Genomic DNA, 23,684 nt, shown 5'->3' with positions numbered 1-23,684 from the left:
TATAATTTATTTATTTTTTTGTATTAAATAAAAGATTTTGAAATTGTTTTTATTTTTGATATTTATGATTCTGATTCTAAATGTTACCAGATAAAATTAATGATCAAAAATCACTCATGAACTAAATGCAGGATTTTTTTAAATCAAAAAATTAATATATGCATATAAAAGTAAAACATCATGTTTGTTTGATATTATTTTCCTACTTTGAGAAAGTAAGTGTCTTCTAATGAAATAATTACAAGATAAAAAGAACTTTTTATATACCATGATTTAAAATTTTCTGTTGAATCATATAAAGTGACAAGTCTATGTATTAATAAAAACTTTTTGTTGTACTTGATATAAATACTGAATAAATTAATATAGAATACTGAAATGTCAATTTTGACATTTCACATTGATTTCCATAGTAACGCACGTATATATTAATAATTTAGTTGCTAGGACCCCCTTAGCAACCAACAATAATAACTTTACATACAAAAAGAATTAACTGAAAATTAACCCAATTCTGGTTAAAAATGACTAAAAGTATTGAAAGAATGCATTGTCGTCGTGTTCTGATATATTCTAAAAATTTCAAATGTCTAGCTAGGGAAGTTAGTTAGAAATCTTTAATCGTCAAATACAAATCTTGGACAAACAAGAAAAAATATGTACTGGATAAACAAGAATACGAGCTAATAAAAACGTGGTAAAATACAATGCTTGTTTGTTCAAATTACTTTTCCTGCCAATTCAAATTTTGAATTTTCACGACAGAACACAAGATAAATTTTGCATATTTTGGATTCGATTTTAATTTGATATTCTTTTGTTTGACTTAACTGTCAGAATTATTTACATTTTGACACATTGTATGTCTAGATACAAATATATTAATATTGCACAATGTAATAATTATTATTGTTTTGTTAAGTAAGCTTAAATGTATATCGATCAATGAAGCAACTTCGCAAAGTCGGGTACTTCAGATAGTGTACTATAGATTATAAAATCATTATCAATTATTGAAAAAAATATAAACTACTTTAAATGTACTTAGTATTATGGGATATACATAATATATTGAGAACTAATGAAAGCCTTTGATATCGATTTTAGGGTTTTCTGATAAAGAAATATTTAATAAGACGTTGCATACAAATAATTTATCAGAATCAATCAAGTCTTAAGTCAAGTTTTATACTATAATAAATAAATTCAAAGGCATTATTATGAATAATTTCTAAAAGTATTTTGTAATCACACTTTGTTCAATATAGAAAACTGCAAGTTTTTAAATAAACTTTTATTCTGCACCATGCATTCTTTATTTAACACCACACATTTTAATGGTACGTTGATTCAAAATCCAAAAAATTGGTTGCCGATATTACGCAACTAAATTGGATAAACATCTCAGACCCATAATTATATATTTTCGACGTGATTAGGTGTGATGCAAGTAGAATTATGTATGTTGAATAAAGAATGCTACATTCTCAATTTTTTGAAGTTATACTTTTGGGGTGTTTGGTAGACAGTGAAATTGAGAGCTGCACGCGCACACCGTTACGAAATTGCGTAACAGTATGAAGTTAGCTGCGAATCGGTCAATTGTACACAAACGCACGTTTGACAGTAGAATTGTTCCTTTGAATTTACTATCATCGGCCATTTGCAATTCCTTACGTAAACAAACGATGAAATGTCTGAATGACCGTTGTTACTTTAAAAATAAAAACAACGAGAAATAATTATATGATTTAGTAATTAATTTAAGTTAAAGTGTATAGAAATAAACCAACGGCTCTCCAATAAGCGGCCCCTTTTCCTGAGTTTGTAATCTAGAAGAATATAGGTTATCACAAGTACTTAAATGCACCGATTTTTTTTAAATAAATATTAAATCATAGTTTACGTAACTACAGTATAATGTTTTATATACAAACAATTTCAATATTATGAGATAGTCCATCTTTAAATTCCCGGGTTGTACAGACAGACAACTAACGACAGTTTAGTGGCCATCCGGCCCATTTTCCATAACGCCTAGCGATTATATCATGCATAAGTGATAGGGCCAATTCTCGCATCGGACCCTAAGGGACTCATCAATTATTGACCGGGCGGATCGTTTCACGACCCACTGCGATATGCCGGAACGCTTTTTCCGGGGCCACGTGTAGAAATTAAATGTTTGGGAATCCAAAAGCAGGATAATTTTAAGTCTGTATTATAATTAACATCTCCACTACTGTTAATTTATTATTGTAATAATCTATATCGTAATTACGCTTTTAAAACTGGTTATGTAAACATTTTTATTTAATAATATTTATAATTATCATCATTTGTGGCGAAACAGTTCGGGGTGAGACCTGGCATCCTTTGTTATATATTTTTTCTTATATTGTGATTGTTGACTTAATAGGTAGGTGATAAAGTTTTAACCTAGTTTGTTGTATTAATTTGTTATATAAATAAGACTTAATTATTGTATTTGTTGTCAGTGTATATTTTCCCTTTGGTGAGTATACATAGTGTATGAAGATGCCGAAATGTGAAACCCGGGTCGCAAAAAACCACACAAATGGAATAGTATAAAAATTACATCCGTTAGAAATTAAATTCAAATTCCATCAAGTACCTTCAGTCGATAGTATTAATATTATAAATATTGTATTAAATTTGACTTTGAAGTTGTTAAAATGGTCATGTGAGTTTATTAAGTTATCGTAAAAAGGATGACTTTAAAATAAAGACTGTTTACTTATTAAGAAGGTTTCCAGACGGTAAAGTTTGAAATAAGGAACATTTTGGTATAACTAACTCAATATGTAATTTTTCGAATTAGTGTCTTCTGCCAGAACAGTGACGATATATTGATTGCAATGCTAAAAAATCATGGGGTTGCTGCCAAAAGTTGCTAAGTCGATAATTTCGGTATTTAGAGTTAACAACGGATTATGTTGTGTCTATATTATTATATATACGTCATGTACTCTAGAAAAAAAATCAAGGTCATCCGACAATAGAACATGCACATAAAGTACGGAGAATTTATCATTGTGCCTGATTTTAGAAGGAATATCAAAATTTAAATTATAATTACTCCATAACATGATTTCGAGACTCATAGTTAATATTTAAATATTCCTCAAATTCCTCGCAGTTGTGACGTACGCGCCACACACCAACTCTATTATTTGCTCCAATATCGTTTTCATGATCTTTCGTTAGAAATTCAGAACATCGTTTTCAGACTTGTTGCCGATGACCGAACATTCTGTTCCATTTGAGAGGACTAACCTCACCAGTATTTTGTATTTTTTGATTTTTATGTTCTGACATAACAATTTTGATTTAAATGTATACTGGTACCGAAATAGCACTTGTTAGTTCTCTTCACATAGTTTTATAATATGTCTTTATTGTTTTGGCTTTTTTCTTGTATTATATATTTATTAATTAATTAGAATCTTGTATTTTTGTAAACTCACCGTTTGCTTCTTCGTCTCTGTAAACTCAGTTAAAGCACCTTTGATTAAATGGTGAACTCAGTCTTGGGTATCTGTTGCTGAGAAATTTCCAAGCATAAAAATACTGATGCTTCACATCCAAATGTAGGACCTTGTACGCTTCATAAAGATCTGAGTGTGGTACAAAGTATGTCGGATTGGAGGGGTATATGTTTGTGTTGTTGGTTAATATCTCTGTATTCGTCTTCTGATTTTTGTTTCCATATCATGATTGTTAGCATAATATAATAATAAAATATTAGGTACATATGTCATACTTATGCAGATTAAAGAAAACGTCAAAATAGGACGTCTCTTGTTTATAGTTTCCGTCTTTAAATTTATCAACGTACAGGATAATAATTTTACTAAGGATATCAATGAGAAATGGGACCAGTCTCAGAAAATAAAAACAAGAATTATTGAGATCGCAAGAAGTACCTTTATCAAGACGCTTCCTTAGCAATCTGATACGGCATATGGTACGTTGTTATGTTCTCTCATTTTTTTATGGCATGGAAGTATCGACGCTAAACCAATATATGTCACAGAGACTTGAAGCTTTCGACATGTGGCTGTATAAATGCATCCTCAAAATTCCTTTCACTGACCGGGTGACAAAATATATTGAAGCTCTCAATCGAATAAGGAAGAACTGAGAAGTTCTGCATTGTATACAAACCAAGAAACTATAGTACCTCGGCTACATTATGAGAGGACAAAAGTACAGCATTCATTTAAGAACAAAATCAATGGTAAGCATAGCAGTTGATGGTGCCGCATTTCGTGGCTTAATGCAGCTCTACTGAACTGTTCCGGGTAGCAAACGACAAATCTAAGATCGTATTGATGGTGGCCGACCTTTGCTAGAGGATGGCACAATAAGAAGAGGATGAATTATTATTGAATCTCATATAAACCCTACAAAATACGCCATCACAATCTAAAAGTTTATAAGGTTCTCTCTGGGTATAGTCCAAATCTTTTGAAAAACCTATATTCTATCCGTTGTAGTTTACGCAAATCTGAACGCACTTTTTCTATATGTACACGGCGTTATCGAAATCCATAAATTATGAGAATCACGAACACTCGCCGGCCGACGTTTGTTAAGAAAACCATTTAGCGCCGCGTAAATCTCCGCGATAAAAATCTTAGGGTTATTTTTTTATGCACGCCATGGCGAACTTCTTTCAAGGCCTATTCTTATCTCCGCGCTAAGTTCAGGTTGTAAAGTGTATGAAAAAAAATATAACACAAAAGAATTGATAGCGGCGAGAGATTGTCAATACTGTATCTTTCGAGAGTATAAATAAATGTATTCAAGGTGTAAAAAGGGGGACTGCGATAATGCAAAGTTAACGCCTGCTTTAAAGCTTTAGGGCAACGTAAAAATGAGCTTTCAGCCGTGCGATAGATTATTTATTGCCTATTATCAATTTGAAATATTGGAAAAATACGCCTAACAACTTAAAAGCTTGGACTTTGTTTTCTCTTCACATATTTTTTGTCTTCACTCTTATTAAGTGAGTAAATTTATTCATCGTCATCACTACACATATTATTATAATCTGGGTCTTGGCCAGCATTGCCAAAAAAATATTTTACAAAATCGGGATTTTTACCATGTGAAATAAAAAAAATCGGGACTTAGTAGCAAAAAGCGGGACAACCTAAAAACACATAGTTCAATATTTATAATGTAATAATATAAATAACACAACACAAACTGCAAGGCTCGTTAACTATCAATATAATAATATTAAACAATATTTTTTCTCGAAACTCGCCTATTTGTATTTGACTGAAGATTTTACTTCCAGAAGAGTTTCTTTCTGCTGCTTAACCCAATGCTTACGGGCCGCACAAAATTGTGTTTTTGCTAATTACTTTTCAAATGCAAATTAACACGTTAATTACAAAATTAATTAAAAGGGCCCGTAAGCATTGTGTTAATATATTGGTAAAATGCAGCATATTAGCATATTGTCATGTTTAATTGAACAAGTAATTTGGATTTTATTAACTCAATAAAATATATCTGTTACTTGTATCTGACTATTTTGATAAAAGCGTCGTTCAATGAGCAGGCACGCTGTCGAAGTTGCCATCTCAATGGTGTTGTCAGTGTAATATAAAATATATTCCCGACTTCCTACTCAAACATTAATCAACTATTCTTTTACTATTATTCGTTGAATAAAAAAAATGGTTAATTAAGTTATTGGCAAGTCCGTGACGTCAGTTAGTAATTAAGATAATTAATACCTACTTTGATTTAAAATACAAAAGCCAATTGCTAATAGTAACTCAATTTAGAAAGCACTTCAGAGAGGATCATTAGTTGTAATTAGATAAGATGCCTATAGCATTTTGGTCAATGCGCGTGGGCGCGAGCCCCGAGAGACGCAGGTTTAATTCCTTCTGGATCTTCAAATGATGTATATTCAAACATTAATCAATTCACTAATCAATGTTTGTAGGTATATATTTGTATTTTATAGCGCTATATCAGTAACATCTCTCCTTTTTTCATTTTTTATTTTCAATTAAAAACGGCAACGATATAATATTCTCATGAAAACTGTAAAGCTACGAAAAATTGAATATAATAGAGATAACTCTTAATGACCTCTAGATATATTATATATACCTGCTACTTGATTTTCTTACTATATTAGAAATACTATCTAGTGGAATGTGGGTAGTTATGAGATCTATGATACTATTATAAGGAATGACGTCTGGAGGTCATTTCAAGTAGTTTTTCATGTGCAGGTTTTTTTTTAAATATCGACTTTTAGATACGGTGGGATATGTTTTATCTTCTTAAATTAAGCGCGGTGTAAAGTGCTACTGTAAATTTATTGGAAACATCCTATGACAGAATACGACAGATGACTATTAATATATTTTACTGATATAGTAACTTATTTAATTTTATTTTGAATAATGTCAATTTCGCCCATGTTCGATTTTACATAGATGAAAAGGACCCCAAGTTAAACTCATTTTTATGGAAATATATTAAAACTATGTCTCATTAAAATAATCTCACAAGAATATCCGAGAAAATTTATGACCCTAACCTAAGAGTATCATGAACCTCCACAGAGTGGAGATTTTATTAACAGTTTTTTTTTATTTTCACGCGAAATGATATTAGCCACTTGTTCAACCCATTATGTTTATTCTCAGGGTAAAAACCCATGATGTTTGATTTTTCCGCTGCGGTAACGGAGATGTGCTCACAAACGAAAATAGTGGGTAAATTAACCACCCGCCTTCAGTTTGGGAAAACCTGATAAATTAATCTCATTGGTTGCATACCATTTAATGCGATAACCCACTGACGTGGCATTATTAAAAAATAACCAAAAATAATAAGTGAGTGTTAAATCAAAACTCCGTTTTTATAAAATTTTTAAATGAAAAATTGTTTAAATATTTTTAGATATTTATTAATCATTATAATTATTTATAAATTATAAATCGACTCGAGTATTAGTAGCATGATAACAATTAAAAATTGTTGCAAATATTACCCACTAATGTTGGATATTCAGTATTGGAATACATTAAATTAATGCATCGACATACGTTTAGATTATTAAGTTCACTGTATTATCATAAACAATTCACATAGGTCTCTACAGAGTTTTGGTTATAATACTATTTAAAGTTTTTATAAGGAAGAGTTGTTAGCCATTATTATAATCTATTGACATGACATAATATTATGCACTTTTTCAAACTTCGGGTTCGCATCGACGATTCACAGATTAAAAAATTTTAGTTTTAACGTAGCTACTTGAACTTTTTAATATATTTAATTTAAATTATAGCCTACTCGCTTATTCTCCAATAACATGTTATTCTTTATAAAATGTTTAAAAATATTTAAGATAAAATATTATAATTATAAAATACATAAAACAACAAAATATTTTTTATTAGATAATATTGTATGTAAGTATATTTAAACAAAAAAGATTTTGATTAATTTTTACTGAATGAATAATAAACTAGGTTTAAAAATATTCTTTAATTCGATTCTTTAATATAATAATATATACGTAGGTATACGTCTAATATAATATTTATTATGATTATGTTTTAATATAAGTTATTTTTGACAAATATATATACAGCAATTTTTCTTCACCATACAATTATGGCATATTTATTTATGATTGTATAATATTTGACGGGTCGACTTTTGTTACATGGAAAATATGAACTGTCAAAAGCATAAAAAACTTAAATAAAATTCAAATTTACTGCCTGGAGCGTCCTAATTTCAATATATTCTTGCTTCCTCAGTTTTCCATATTTCATAGTTGAACGCTGGAATGTTCTATTTTCACGTCGGGTGGAAAATTTCATTCAAAATCGAGTTTTTCTTCTCGCGGATCTGAGCCCATTTTGAACTCAAACAAAACGTCTTTTAAGATCAAAAGGCTCTCGATGGAGGCTTTCAAACAATTTCGCATTTTTCATACTCGATATCAGGCTTTATCAAACGCGGGATCGCATTTAATCGTCAATAATATTAAAATTGTACGCTCATTTTTTAATTTATTTAAAAAACCAAATATGCGTGTTCAATTGATCGATAATTATGAATGCAATATGACTTTCTTTGACCACCCAGTATATTCACACACTATATCAGATAAATTTTATTAAAATTTTCATTAGGAACGTCCTAAAAAGAGCTCTTCAAACCCTAGTGGTGAAAGGCCTGTACTAAGTTATTGAAGTTTCCTAGTTTGATTTAAAGACAATATTATATTGGTAATGTCCAGATAAGAAAAAATCCTTTCTCTTGTTGTATAATACCGCAAAAGAATTAAATATTTTTTTATTTATAGAAACCGTGTCAAAATAACTGATCAGTCCAATTGATGATTGAATAAACTTGAGTAGATCTTCACTTTCCACACCGCTTTTATATTAATACTAGAAATTTAATAATATTATAGAAAAGAACAAACAAGCTTTTTACTAATGACATTTAACAATTTAATTACTCATTTCGTAGTAATTAAAAAAAATGAATATAATATTTAATGTTACTTTGCTCTCCAGGCCTGATGGAATTCATCAAATTATTTTTGTGACACCGAAAAAAAAATACTTTTGCCATGAAATCAATAGAAGTCTCTAGCACCAATATGATTTTAAAACACTGCTACCGTAAAGAGGCCGAGAAGATAGAAATTTTTGACAGCAATTCGAACGACACTTTGTATTCCATTTCAAAAGCATATTCATTCTTTTAAACATCGAAGGCTTACAAAAATGCTACAAGCAGAACCTTATTTCCCGTAAATCTTTTGTTACATCAAGGACACTAGCGGCCATATTTACTTTAGAATATTGAAACAATGATTTGAAATTCTTATTACGTACCTATACTTTAATAATATTTTCAAATAGCGTTACATAGCTTTTTATTTAAAAAAAAAATATTACTTGAATTTATTTTATCAAATATATCAATAAATGTTAACCTATATTTTTCAAATCTTTTCTTAAAAAAGTACCTATGACGTGATATTCATATATGGATGAAGGCCTCTCCAAGCTGATTACACTTTTCTTCGTCTTGTGCGTTGCGTTTTTACGTACTTCAGCAACTTAACCATTCCGTCGATCCAGCGGCCTCTAGGTCTACCTTGCGGACGTTTTGTACCTTTGGGTATCACTGGATGACTAGATTTGTCCAGCGATTGTCCTTTCTTAGAGCTATGAGTCGGTTTTTAGCGAACTCTATTACATCATTTACTCTTGTCTGTTTCCTTATCCAATCATTCCGCTTTTTGTCCTTTCGCGTTATCCCCAACATGTACCTCTCTTTACTACGTTGCGCTACTCTAAGTTTCTGGATATCTCTTTTACTTAGAGATCCATATACATATAGGGTATTCTATATATATATAAGTAATTATGACGAGGTGACAGTACCACTTGACCGCATTATCATACGTCTTTCCTTATTTCCCTCTTTCTCATACGTTTAAGTACCTATATGTTTTGTCTTCCTGTCTTTATTCTAGTGTTTAGACTCAATTATTTGCCTGTGAGCTACCGCATCAGCCTAACGGAGTCCTTGTATAGTCTGCTAACTTTGTTGACCACGTCATCGCTGAACTCGTTGCTAAGCTAATAGTTCTGCATTATTTATAATGTTTCTATTTTTTTATTGATTGTGTGCGTTGCCTAAGGTTACAATATATTAAAGTACCCTATCTCTTTTGTAATTAGGTACCCTTAAATGTATCAGATAGTTGGATAAAACTACAGATAGTATCCATACAGCTTCAATTAAAGGTGTACTGTATCGTCATTCGTTATGATATAGTTACATTTACAATTTTTTTTTATTTCATTTAACTTTGGAAATATACAATTTTATAAAATTCCGGTTAAGGATCAAGGTGTCTACAACAATTGTATTGTTTTCATTTGAAGTAGTAACAGTTACGAAACAGTAACCAAATATATATTATTTTTTTATGTGTGTATTTAAAGCTTTTTTTCACTATTTTAAGAAAAATAAAATTACTCATATTAAAAATAGTATTAAACTCATTCTTTTATTTTCATTTATCAGGAGACCAAGCACGATTTTCTATCCCAATGACTCGGTATATTGATATAATTCTATGAAATACCTGTTTTCTTTTATATCGTCCTGGAATTTGGCAATAATATAAGTAGTTGATAATAGTATTATAATTTATTCATTATCTAGTCACATTCAACTCTACTATACAAGAACTGCCGCGATTCACAAAAAAATATATGTGCCAATGCACATTATTAAAGTGTAGGTACTGTAAATTTATATAGCTACTTAAATTACCTTCCGCTATATAAAAGCCACGGTAAAATTTCAATTGGATGTCAGAATTTAATAAAAATACAAAAATTACGTGGTCGGCTGACCATAGATATTGATTTATATATGAATTTGACAATTATAACTAAGTAAATATTATGATTTTTTAATTAATATTATCTTCATTATAACTCGTCGTCATTTTTATGTTGACATGTTTAAAAAATACGGATAATCGACCTCGCAGAAAAAATCAGACGTTTATTAAAAAAATATTACCTACTTTCAATTAAATATAATAAAATTAATAATTAATAAGACATTATGCTATTAACAATGGTTTTATGTTTATCACATTATTTCACCATAAATATTGTTTATTAATATATATCGGAGTGTCTTCTTTAGAGTTTAAAATAGATAATTATTACAGACCAACATTGATTGAGTTACATCAGTGGATTTTTTGTTTTATCAATTTATTAATAATAAATTATTAATTTAGCAACCATAAAATAAACGAAAAAGATATAAACTATAATGTAGTTTACGACCTGAGCTCAATTGTTTGCCGCGTAAAATTCAAACCAAAATTTAGCGTTAGGACCTCGTAAATAATATTTTCCAATCAATATTCCAAATTAATCGATTCTAGCTATATGTTATCAACCACAGGTACATTAAATTATACATACTGATTCTATATTATACACCGATTCATATGAAAAATAATTGACACTTTTATTAATAATTATTATTAATCAGTCAATAGTATTAACGCAATACCGTATTATATAGATTATGAGTCATCCCAAATCCATACAGACTAAAATAGGGAAAAAGCAACAGTCTTATAATAATTGATATAATATCACGGTAGGTACCTATATAATATTATAAAATACTGCGTCTATCAGTGGAAAATGGTGGAGGTAGGGTATTAAGATTCGATATAAATATAGTGCATACAAAATTTTGTCACTCATACTTATTTGTTTTCATGGAAATAATTTGGTGCGGTGTCTAGTTTTTAAAATTCAATAATTAAACTCTGTCTAAACCAAACCATAATACTTCAGGTACCTATTCTATTGGCGATACAACAAAAATAGTGCACACTTATCTGTTTCCGTTGAATACATATTAAATTCATTATGCACTGCCTATAGCAATCCATAATCGGCAAAAAATACTCTTCTATCTTTAAAATATATAAAATTATGTATGGTTTAATGGCATAGTTTTATATATTTTATATATAAACGAATATTTTTTATTACTTTCTACTATGGCATGCATTAAATAGAGTTTAATTTAATTTTAAAAACTAACAAATACTATCTACAAATTGTAGTACCTACCTATTAGATCAATGAAAATAAATACGTTTGACTGACAAAGTTGAGTATGCATTATTTATGTCGGATCTTAATAGTATACCTTCACACTTAGCCACTAGCGTTTATACAATATAATCAATAGGTTGTATAGTTATAAAACAGAATTATAGGATAAAGATAAAGATTTTCTTTGATGTCTTTTGTTTAACTGTTAATAATATGTTTAGGTAATGTACTGTTATTATTTCTCTATCTGTGTTTCCTGTCTTTATGCTAACTTGTATTTTTCTCTTACAAAATACTCTATCGCCTTCTATGTCTATGTATGTATGCTACTAGCGCCACACGCGACTGCCAGTCGAAGTTTCCAACTTATTTTGTGTTGAGTAATTGATCAAAACAAAAACATTGACGTGGAATGGGGAAGTAGGAAAGTCAGAAAATACGGAAGTAAAGTTTTCTACGAAAAGAATAAAATATGATCAGACAGCTCACGCAATCTTACAAAACCTACTTCAATTTAAGTGGATTTAGTGTTTTTTATAGGTACTCTGTTCGAGAAGCTAAGATGCACGATAAAAATTGAGTTTTACTTAACAAATATATTTATTTAGATTAACCATAAATATTTCCAATAACGAAAACTAAGTACAATACCTAATAGTTTGTGAGTAAATTTTGATTTGTGAAACTGTGTTTCCCAGACTGACATCAAAATCGATAGTTTTGTTTTTCTGGTAAAAATACGTAAATCATACACACCTATAAATTTAAAAATAATTAATTTCCTATTGCTTCTATTAAACGCTATATATTTTTTTTCGACCATGTCCGATCCTAATAAGATCATATTATGGGCCTCCTATTATCAGATTTTATTTTTACGAGAAATGGATGTCAGCCACTTGCTCAACCTATTAGATCCATACTCTGACTCATACACAAATTTAAAAATAATATGTGTACTTCCTAGAACCAGGATTCGAACCTAGGACTCATGACGCTTAAGCCGCGCGGCCATCGTGGGTTGCTATATTAGTCATCAAGAAATCTAAACTATATACACTCATATTTTAATAAAACCGTGTTTCCAACTGATTCTTTTTTATTTAATTATGTAATTAATATTGGTACTTAATATTTAATATATTTTACATATTATCCAGAATTGTTCATGAGAAAATTATTGACTGTTATTTAAAGTAAAGATTCTACGGAAAATTGCTATAAAATGATTTTCTTTATTTCATTCAAACATCGCATAGCTGTCTGACTATATTATCACGAAATCAACAAAAAAAAATACTTTTATGTTGAATGTTTATTGAATATTTGCTTTGGCTTATTTTTACTTAACATTCTTTAAATTCAGAAATATTTTAAACTTACTTCCATGGTTATATCAATGTCATATTTGGTATAGTAAAACCTTGTTATATATTGTTCGACTGGTATTCGAGTGCGAAGCGCGAAACTATGTGTCTCAGTGTATCAGTGTTTGGTTATTCTCTTTCAGGCCCGCAGCGCGAGTACAAGTAGCTTTAGGAGCGTCAGCCAGGTAAAGCCTGAGGGCCACGTGGGGCTGGTAATCCGTACACTTACCCAAATACCTTGCACGTGTCATTTTTATACCCATCTTTGGCACGTTTACTCTATGGGTTAAAGCAGATCAGCAACAAAATGAAGTCTATACCGATCATAAAAAACACGATACGTAAATATGCTAATCAATATTATGATTGTCTGAAAAGGACAGTTTTGCAATAGTGGTTGTATTTTTATGGTCTGTTTTGGAATTATTTTGTAGCTTATATATGTCATGACTCTAACATGCATCCCTTAGAAAACATTCATCATTTTTTTAGAAAAGTTAGCGACATTAAAGTTCATTCTTACACAGTCTTTCGAATAATATTCATGGTTTTTGTGTGCCCATTACATGATAATACTATTTATATCACATTTATAGAATAATATTTTTCATTAAATATTAATGTAAATGCATGGTATTATCTAGTAGAAGTAAGATTGATTTGTATAATCATAAGATAATAATTCACATTATTTATTAAAAATAAAAACAAACAAATCAATACGATTTTTAAGCTCAACACTTACTAAATAACCCCAAAATGCTTTTAATTATTTGAATTAAATACTTATTTACTATGTAGTTATAGATTATTAAAATAATTTATTACCGACTTAGTATTTTAATAACATTAAATTGTTAAAAAAATATATTGACTTAAAAGTTAGCAGGTACTTGAAAATTGTGCTAAGATTTCTTGACTTTTTTAACATCTTCAGTATGTAACAAATTAAAATATTTATACTTATTTAAAAATAATTTAGATTCATATTTTAATGACGAATAACGTGGTGGGTTTATATTTTTTATTTGAGTCTTGCAAATATATATACTTCATAATTTTTTTTTTATTCTAGGGAGATAACTAATACAATAAATTTACATACCTATTACAAACATCATAGAAAAAAAATCTTCGTCTGAACGTTGAATTTATACATACATATGTCACTTGTGAGTGGGTTGTTTAGTTAATAAAAGCACTCACCCATCAAGTGATAGATATTTCTTCAAATTCCACTCGGGCCAAGATTTTGTTAGGATTTATTTATAATATGTGTGTTTTTTGAGGCAATACACATATATTTTTAAAATAATTAAACGTTGTAATGATTCAAACTTTATAATAAAAGCTCAATACCTAAAATAGTAATGAAAATTTAATTATCTATATCAATTAATGTGTAAGTGTGTTTATTATTTAAATTATTTAATTACACTCACGTGAGTGGATTCATTTTTAACTAAAAATACATTCTAATTAAGTTTTGTATTAGGTATTCAACTCAACTTACCAAAAATTTACCTTTATCCTCGGATATTAAGGAATTCAACTATGGTAAATATACAAAAGTCACAAAATACAGTTACTGCTCATATTTTTTTTATCGTGTTCGATCCTAAGAAGATCATTATGGGCCTCCACAAAGTAGAGGTTGTATTACCAGATTTTTGTTTTTACGAAAAATTGAGGTTAGTTACTTATCAAGTCGATACTCTGAATCCAAAACACACACTGAAAAACAACAGGTGAGTTTTTCTCAGACCCGGAATTAAGAAACTTGGAACTCACCACATTATATGCCTGTCGTAGAGTATTATATTATAAAAGATTTACAGAATTAAATAATTAAAGAGAGAGTAAAAAAGAAAAGACCATAGTCCGGTAACGATCGGACCCATTTTTTAATAAATAAGATCTGATAATGCCACCAGCGTGTAAACCGCACCAAACGGTGCATTTTTGTAATACTTGTAATGGAGTCTGTAGGGTCTCTTCTGAATTGGTATTACTCTATATGTGGTAATTTTGCTTAATAATAAACCCGTTAAGCCAAAAATTCGCCTGAATCGCTGAAAAAATTTTGCGTCTATAAGTTTCACGAATTGACGAGTAATTTTATAAGTAAATTTGGATTATTTGGTAGCAGTTTTCAAGCGTCACTATATTATTCATGATGATTTGTCAGACTATATTAATCCACAGCTCGGTTTTACATAATGTTCAGTATAAGCAAAAAATAATCCGTTACAAGCAGTATGTAACTACATTTATTATATATTGTGACCTATATATTTATTGTAAGTGAATTCTTCCAATATCGCAAAGGTAGCTAAAAATGATTGCCATGAAACAGTACAAAATTTAAATCAATTATAATTTAAAATCAAGTACCTACCAATTAAAAATATATTATAAGCTCTAACTAAAATATATCGATGTTGTTTTCCATTTCCCTATATCACGACTAACAATATTAAATCACACATCCCATACCAGCCCCTTTACTTCTAGTTGCCTGGTAGCCCTTAGCACAAAAATTTTAGATATCAGCCATATCTAGAAAATTAATATTCCATATTTTTGTGTTTCATGAACCAGACAAGTACCATCACCATTATATTATTATTGTTATTAATTAATGTTTTCATTAATTACCATTGTCTATGATATGTTTAATTGAAATTTACTTATGACATTGCATGGATTTATTTTTTTCTAGGATATAGCTCACATCATCTTAGTTGTGTTCTAGTGTGATTTTAATAAAATGTTTATAACTGTGTAATTATATTTTGAATAATTAATGATTTTTTTTTCTATAAGACACAATATTATAAATATTTTTTTTATTATTTTGTGAAAGGATGTTTTAGTCGAAAGAAACAATACAACAAAAATTATGAGTTTTTTCAATATTTTTATTTTTCAGTAAATTTTTAATATTTAAAAAAATAATAGGTACCGTATGTATTGAGCATGGCATATCCTCATGCTTACTGTCTGGCCCGATGATGAAAAGTCTTCGTTGAGTCGTTTCCTGGAGTCGTGAGGAGTCGTGAACGAATTGGAACAATTCCAATTTTTTGGGGACCATCGCTTCAATTAACATTGAGCTTTCATGAGTGGCCACACAAGCGTGTCCTGTCTTGCGTTTGATATAAATAACACCACAAACATGACGTTTGTATAATGAAGGCTGCTTGTCTTTATTATATATTATATAATAGACAATAGTAATACAAAACAAAAATAATACCCTAATACCCTAATTAACCACTCGTAACTTGTCTAAATTTCATTTTGTTGCTTTACATACTAATAATTATTATTCACACTGTCTAGCAACTAAGCGTATATTATGAACCAATCAAATCAAGGGCCAATATGATTAAGATGATAGCTGAATCGTTCCGTGCATTTTGTCACCTTTAAAAGAATTTATAAAATTACGATGTTTCAATAAAAATTGGGCATCAAAAATGGCATATTTAATTAGGTAGAGATACGATGAGTTATTTTTTTTTATTTAAAAATTATAAAAAAATATTCACTTTTTCTAGATGCGTGTATATATTAAATTTCAATATTTACTAAAACTTAACAGAAAAAAATATTATTCATATTTTTGTATAGGTCCCTTATAATTATTACTTAAATAAAAAAATCAATAAAATAATAAATAATATATTTCGTAAATCAATATTTTATAACAATACATATTTTATTTCGCTGGTGATCAATCTCCAGTCATCATTTCCATGAATTCTGAAATTTAAAAATAAAATGTCATTTTTAGAATAAAAAAATTAGAGAACTCTAATTTACTATCCAGTATGCAAAAAATAATTATCATTATCAAATGTCTAAAAACCAACGCGTCTTCTAGCTTCCTTCAAAAACTTGTTCTATCTCTTATCCTCTTTCAGTGCCATCCAGGTATATTGACTGGTTGATCCAACATCCTTGTTGACACCGTCCAACGACCGTCCGTACTATTCCCAGGATGCAGAAGAAATAGCTAACAAAATCGAATCACTAAATAAAATATACAATATGTTCAGTAAATAACCGAGTCCAGACGAACTATCTGTAAACATGTTTAATAAAAACAAAGTTTAAAAGCATCTTTACAGTTATTTTATAAATGACCGTGTTTTCTTGTATCCCGCTGCGGATGGAAAACATTTGTAAACTTACTGACAGACAAGCAAGTGTGGTCATATGTGGGAGAAAATTTTAACTATTTCGTTTAAAATAGTGACACGGGGTATTGTGGAATATTTTTTCAACCATTCAGATATAGTTTGACCACGTAAACGCCAGTTTAATTAATAATACCTGCCCAAACTTCAAAATTTCAATGCAACACAAGCAAAGCTTGTAAGTGTGGACATGACGTGTTGAGTTTCAAACAAAATGATTGTATACATACTGTTTTGTAGCGGTAAAAGTTTATAAACTATTGTATAATTTGCATATACTTCACTTGGTTACTTTAGACTAGAATGCATATCCAGAGGGAACAATTATTATAGAAAAAGTTAATAAAGTAACTTCCACTCTATGCACTACTTTGGAACAAAATTAGCAAGTTGCTTTTATTTTTATATTTAACCAATTAATAATAGCCAATTGTTATTTTTTTTTCATATTTAGGATTACTGCATATTTTCAAATATACCCAATAGTATCGCTGTGGTTTACATAATATTTTTTGCAATTTTTTGTCACGATTGTACAATTTACATTTGCTTCTAAATTTTTAATATATATTTTTTAGATTTGTATGTCCTTGCTTTTTCGTACAATGTGGTTGTCAGTAATTTTGAACAATCACAGAATACCCAGGCTTAGAGATAAACACATAAATATTGTATCCTGATCGGGAATCGAACCCAGAACTCTCAGGTGGAAGGGAAGCGCCTTACGCACTGCACCACGAGAGCCGCCTAAATTTAATATTGGATGTATATATTTTGATTAAATTCAAATATAATAAAATTATATTACTCATATTTTTTAAACGATAGTAAATTATTTCGTAGAAAAACTATTAACTATAAAATTGACATTACGATAAAATTTAAACTTTTAACCTAAAAAGCAATCAAACAAATTGCTTAAAATAATAGTTATAATTTACATTGAGATGATTGTAAAAAGGTTTGTAATATTTTTATAGATGCGATCAATGCAATTCAATCATGTTTTTTATCACAACCATTTAGATTCATATAAAAAGCCAATTATATGAAATATCATTAGTATAAATAATTTAGTACAATAAAATGGAGTTGACAAATCTATTTATTTTTTATTTTAAATTGCATTACATATTATAATATAATATACTGCAATGATGAGTGTAAATACGAAACTGGCTATATAATTGACTCGTTCTTATTAACGTATTAAGCAAGGTCACGGATTCAAATAAATCTCTTTCTTATCATATCATCCCCTAACAGAGGTCGGTTATCATCAGGACGATCGTCACTTTATCATCTGCTACCAGAAACAGTTTGGTGAAATTACACTTATACCAATCACAAAGTTTTTTAAGCCACAAAATGCAGCTTCGTCCGTTTACCATTGATCTTTCCTTGAATAACAAGTCCAGGAATGTCTTCTCATAACGTGTCCATGGTATTATAGTTTTCTAGTTTAGATACTATGCAAAACTTCTTGGTCCTTTCCCATTAGATTGAGAACGTCAACTATTATCACCTGGTCAGTCGAAGGAGTTTTGAGGATGCGTCTGTATAGCCACATCCATAAAGCGTCGACTCTCCGTGATATCTGCTGGTTTAGCATACATACCTCCATATCACAGAAAAGGTTTGAGGAAACATAACAGTAAACCATTCATCTAGGTTAAACTTTGAATTGCTAAGGAGGCATGTTATTTTAGGAAAGGCACTTCTAATCTTATCATTTCAATTCATGTTTTTTATTTTCTGAAACTGGTCCCATTTTTCATTGACTCCTAAATAGTCATAGTGGGTCACACATTCAATCAGTTTGGTGATAATAACAAAACCTACGTTGGCATTATAGATAGGTATAAAATAATCACATATATTTCAAATGTGTTTATCCATTCTTATAGAAAAATAAAATCAATGACCGTGGCTATAATCGATCTTTCGTGTTTCAATTCCAATCCACTTACTTAATTAATATTATTTTTTCTAGGTACAAAATTTACCACATAACAGAAATACTATCATAAAATAATACTTGATACCTTCAAAGTCCACTGTTCCTGAGTCATCGGTATCAATTTCTGCAATCATTTCATTGAGCTGGTCCGGTGTTAGCTGATCATCGAGAGCCATTAGAATCTCTTTCAAACTGCTTGTAGGAATATAACCGTTGCCTGAAATTAAAAAAATATTTATTGATGTTTTTATACACAACAATATAACAAAGGTGATAAAATCCATTACAATACTCGGCTATCTACATATAATAATATTAGTTACAAAAAGATTATTTAATTTATGTATTATTTAAAATCATTTAAACTTGCAATTTAATTACTTTATATTTATGTGATGACAGTTTTATCGACGATAATAATAAAGGCTTTCGTCGATAGCCTAAAGATGTCAAAATAAGTATCTCGGAATGCAAAAAAACTATTTCAGTACGAAACTAAATCAGTTAGAATTTAAATTCAAATTTATTGAAGTATGAACTTTCAGTCGATAATGTTAATATAAATTACGTTGACTGTAATATTTATTTGAAAGTTTTGTGTCGTTTAATAGAAAATAATAAATTATAAAATACGGAGCTTTTTCAGTAAGTATGTATACATTTTGTAAGCTCGAATTCACCTTCTTTGTCATACAGCCTGAAAGCAGCTTTGAGTTCTTTCTGAAGGGCCTCGTCATCTTCATCCAAGAAATGAGTGGCCACTCTACAGAACGAGTCAAAATCCAGCTTTCCTGTACCTTAAATAATAAAAAATAGACTATTTAAAAAATAATTAAAAAATAAAATACCTAGGTACAATTTAATTACAGATAATTACTTAGTACTCTATGTAATAATAATATTAATATCTTCATTAAGCAAATACAAGATTATATTTTGAATAAATTCAAATACATTTTCTTGTTTCTATAAAGATAGGTAATTATATCAATGTATGTTGATAATATATTATATTTAGACTAAGGATACTAGCTGCACTTTATTTGGCGAATGATTAATAAACAATCCTACAAATTAATAATAAAATCGTTAATATATTCTAGACTTTCAACTATATACCATTATATAATACGTTTTTAAATATTTTTGTACATTTTAAAATTATTGTTATTATGGTGGACACATCGGAATTGATTATGCATTGATAATAAACAAAACAAAAAATTATCGTTTTTTTTTATTGTATAGTCGTATGGTACAGATTTGATGTGAAAGAATGATGAAAAGTAATATTTCTAAACTTTTTTATCAATGATTAATTATTTCATGTTGTTAATGGCACTGAATTGATTCATTTGATTAAAAAATCTTAACCGACTTAAATTTATTTCAAATATTATTTTCCCTCCAAAATATACTAAGGCTTCATTTCAAAGTAAGATTCAGAATCAATTTCGTTTTTATTTGTCAGTAGTTCCAAAATAATAATATGAAAAAATAAATATCGTAAATACGTAAAAATTTCAATAATATTACCACATATTGGAAACATAATATATATGACTCTTAAATTTATATCGGCAACATTTTCTATTTCTACTTTCCTTTTTTTATATACGATTAAATTGTATTTTGTTCGATCCCGAATTTGAACAAAAATGGAGAATTCAAAATTAAGCATTTTCGAAACGATGTACGTACTTATTTTCAAAAAATATTTACACAATATTAACATGTCCCTCGTAATATGACTTGTCAGTCACTTTCGAAAACAGCTTGACATGACAAAATATTGTAAATCATCGTAACTGAAAATTGAATTAATTATAAATTTTACATTTTGTTGCGACAGTTAATTTGGATGGAGCTTATTAATATGACATAAATTGAATGTGAAATTACGAAGCATCGCTATACAGACTACATGAATTTAAATTTTAATTAGTTTCAAATTGAAATCTCTTTTACAACAGTGACAAATTTATCATAAATTATCATCTCATCATCAGAGCAAGTATGAACTACTTATATAATATAATATATTATATATATAATTATAATGAGCAGTTATAGTTAAATAGTTTTCTTTTAAAAAGTTTATTCTGATAAAAAAGTTACAACAAAAAATTTGGTTTTGATCCGTGACGTCGGTTATTAATTAAAGTAATTAATACCTTCTTTGATTTAAAATACATAAGCCGATTGCCAATAGTAACTCAATTTAGAAATCACTTCAAAGAGTTATTGTAAGCGCCATTAATAATTTATCGCAATTAGATATGATACCTATGCATTGTGGTCGATGTGAGTGGGCGCGAATCCCGAGAGACGCAGATTCGATCTTGCTGGGTGTCGTACATTTTTGAAAAAATATTTTTACATGGAGCATTTACTCTTTACATTTACTCATGATCTCCGACGCAGAAGCGTTACGAAAAATATAAGTAAAATTACTATAGACGCGCAGCCCGCGCCCCGCCCCGATTACTTACGTGCGCCGATTATTTTCATTTTACGTTCAGTAGCCTACATTCTGTGCGACGTATTGTTCGTCTTTTATTATTACTTCTTCAGTTTTATAATTGTAATTTTATAATTTTCAAAAAAGTAAAATTGTTTATATCCTTTGGATTCGGTTATTTTGACAAATATTTTTTTTTGAATTTGGACAACATCATTCAGAGAAACAGTAAAACATGTTCCATGTTTAATAATTTTAGCCGTCAGGGTTTAAGTAACTATCATCTGAGGGGCCAAGGGGGGCAAAGCCCCCACGCGAGGCACAATGCGCCGTGTTTTTTCTATTGGTTATATATTATTATCTCAGAAGTTTTTTTATGTATGTTCAATAAAAATAATATTACATTCTTAAATCTTGTGAATTATTCGTTGAATAAAAAAAATAATATTATATATATTTTTTTTAATTGACTCTATAATCCGATATGGATCTAACAGTTTTTTTTTCTGTACGAAAAATATATGTTAGCCACTTTCTCAAACTATTAGATGCATGCTATAGGCTTAAATATACATTGAAGAAAAAAACATGGGAATCTACCAGAAAATCCGAGACTCACTACTTTATAATCCGATACGTTACCACTCGGTTGGTAGCATTATTTTTTGTCATAACATATCGATTAAATTTATAGTAATAAAAACTTCTTGAAAAAATACCGTCACTGTCTTCTCCTTCCAATAATGTTTCTAGCTGTTTATCGTCGTAGCTGTGCACCATGGTGTTGAGAAGTACGCGTACCTTCTCTTTTTCAATTTTACCTTGTTTACTTGTATCGAACATGGTAAAAGCTCTCCTTAGCACTAAAAAATAACAATAATTATTATAATCTTTCACGTATAAAATAATCAAATTAAAAGACCCCATTTACTTCAAATAAATACAAGAAAAAATATTCCTTTAAATTACAGCGGCACTTATGAATTAGTATGTAATGCTTGTGGTGACCAGATATACATCGGAAAAACTCAACGAGCCTTCAAAATCTAGATAAATACCAGGAGTTTTTTTTAATTTAAGATCTTTGGGATTAAGAAAACATGCGAAATCCAAGGATTATAAACCCGAATAGTTACATGTCTAACTAATTACAATATATTACATAATAAATATTACAGTTTTAATGTACTCACTCGCTAATTGTTCATCATCTACTACGGCTGCCTGAAAAAAAAATGAATGAGATTAAAATAAAGCCACATATATTGTAAAATGCCTTCATCATTTAGCGAATAGAAGTGAAAATAAATAATTAACAAAACCAGTAATATAACTTTTAAGATTGTGAATTAGTTTGAAATGAATAACGGGACGTCAAACGAGATTTTATTGCACGTGTTTATTGTAGTTAAAAACGGAAGTTCCTGAGTGATCACAATGTTTATATTTAAATAAAGAATTAATGTACATTAGACGTTAAACATGACTACTCACCTACGCATTAGAAAAAAATACAATTTTGTTCTATAATTAGTTTATAAGGAACGGGCAGGGTGTTTAGTATTATAATACCTCGCAACTTCCTCAGAAAAATTGTATTGGTTACATTAAAAAAATAAAATTACATTCATGTTCAACTACGCGTGGCTCATCGTTGACACACGACAAGCAAAAAATAAACATTCTCAGAGACTTACTCGACCAAATCGAAAAAAGGCGATTGAAAAGGCAATTATCCTTTTTTTTTTTATTATCTGTTTTAAGTAATCGTAACTTTTAATTAAAATTCAAGTGGTCTGATTTGGTCTAGTCTTCCAAATACAATAGTACATCGTCTCACATGCCATAACGATGCACTATTGTGTTGATAACATATATTTTCTGTGAATTATGCTTTGAAAAATAATGCTTTCTCTTTAATGCATTTTTTGTATCTACTTGTACAATGTTTTTCAACCATTGTGACCAAATTGTCTTATGATTTACCTATAA

The 23,684-nt window shown here is 29.2% G+C and overlaps 2 protein-coding genes across 6 annotated transcripts in view; one reads left to right on the top strand and one right to left on the bottom strand.

Moving 5' to 3' along the window:
* Window positions 1–23,684, top strand: part of LOC147073965 (neo-calmodulin-like) — a 106,310-nt gene that overhangs the window by 8,791 nt on the left and 73,835 nt on the right. Inside the window, exon 2 of one of the 2 annotated variants that reach the window (XM_085944807.1) lies at window positions 13,210–13,251. The exons of the other annotated variant lie outside the window; for it this stretch is intronic. Coding sequence (XP_085800933.1) covers window positions 13,210–13,251 — 42 coding nt within the window. The remainder of the gene's footprint in view (window positions 1–13,209; window positions 13,252–23,684) is intronic. 2 annotated transcript variants of the gene reach the window in all.
* LOC147073966 (troponin C-like) overlaps window positions 16,738–23,684 on the bottom strand; it is a 59,318-nt gene continuing 52,371 nt past the window's right edge. For all 4 annotated transcript variants that reach the window (XM_085944813.1, XM_085944812.1, XM_085944811.1 and 1 more), the window contains 5 exons: window positions 22,886–22,916; window positions 22,412–22,555; window positions 19,912–20,028; window positions 19,317–19,448; window positions 16,738–16,834 (listed from right to left, as the gene is read on the bottom strand). In XM_085944813.1, coding sequence (XP_085800939.1) covers window positions 16,806–16,834; window positions 19,317–19,448; window positions 19,912–20,028; window positions 22,412–22,555; window position 22,886 — 423 coding nt within the window. In that variant the 5' untranslated portion in view covers window positions 22,887–22,916 and the 3' untranslated portion in view covers window positions 16,738–16,805. The remainder of the gene's footprint in view (window positions 16,835–19,316; window positions 19,449–19,911; window positions 20,029–22,411; window positions 22,556–22,885; window positions 22,917–23,684) is intronic.

The sequence above is a fragment of the Rhyacophila brunnea genome, unplaced genomic scaffold, assembly GCF_057557595.1.
Source record: "Rhyacophila brunnea isolate RB1 unplaced genomic scaffold, BYU_Rbru_1.0 scaffold_17, whole genome shotgun sequence".
In the NCBI taxonomy this organism is placed as follows: Eukaryota; Metazoa; Arthropoda; class Insecta; order Trichoptera; family Rhyacophilidae; genus Rhyacophila; species Rhyacophila brunnea.
The sequence above is the reverse complement of the archived record's forward strand: the minus strand, read 5'-3'. Positions and strand labels throughout refer to the sequence as shown.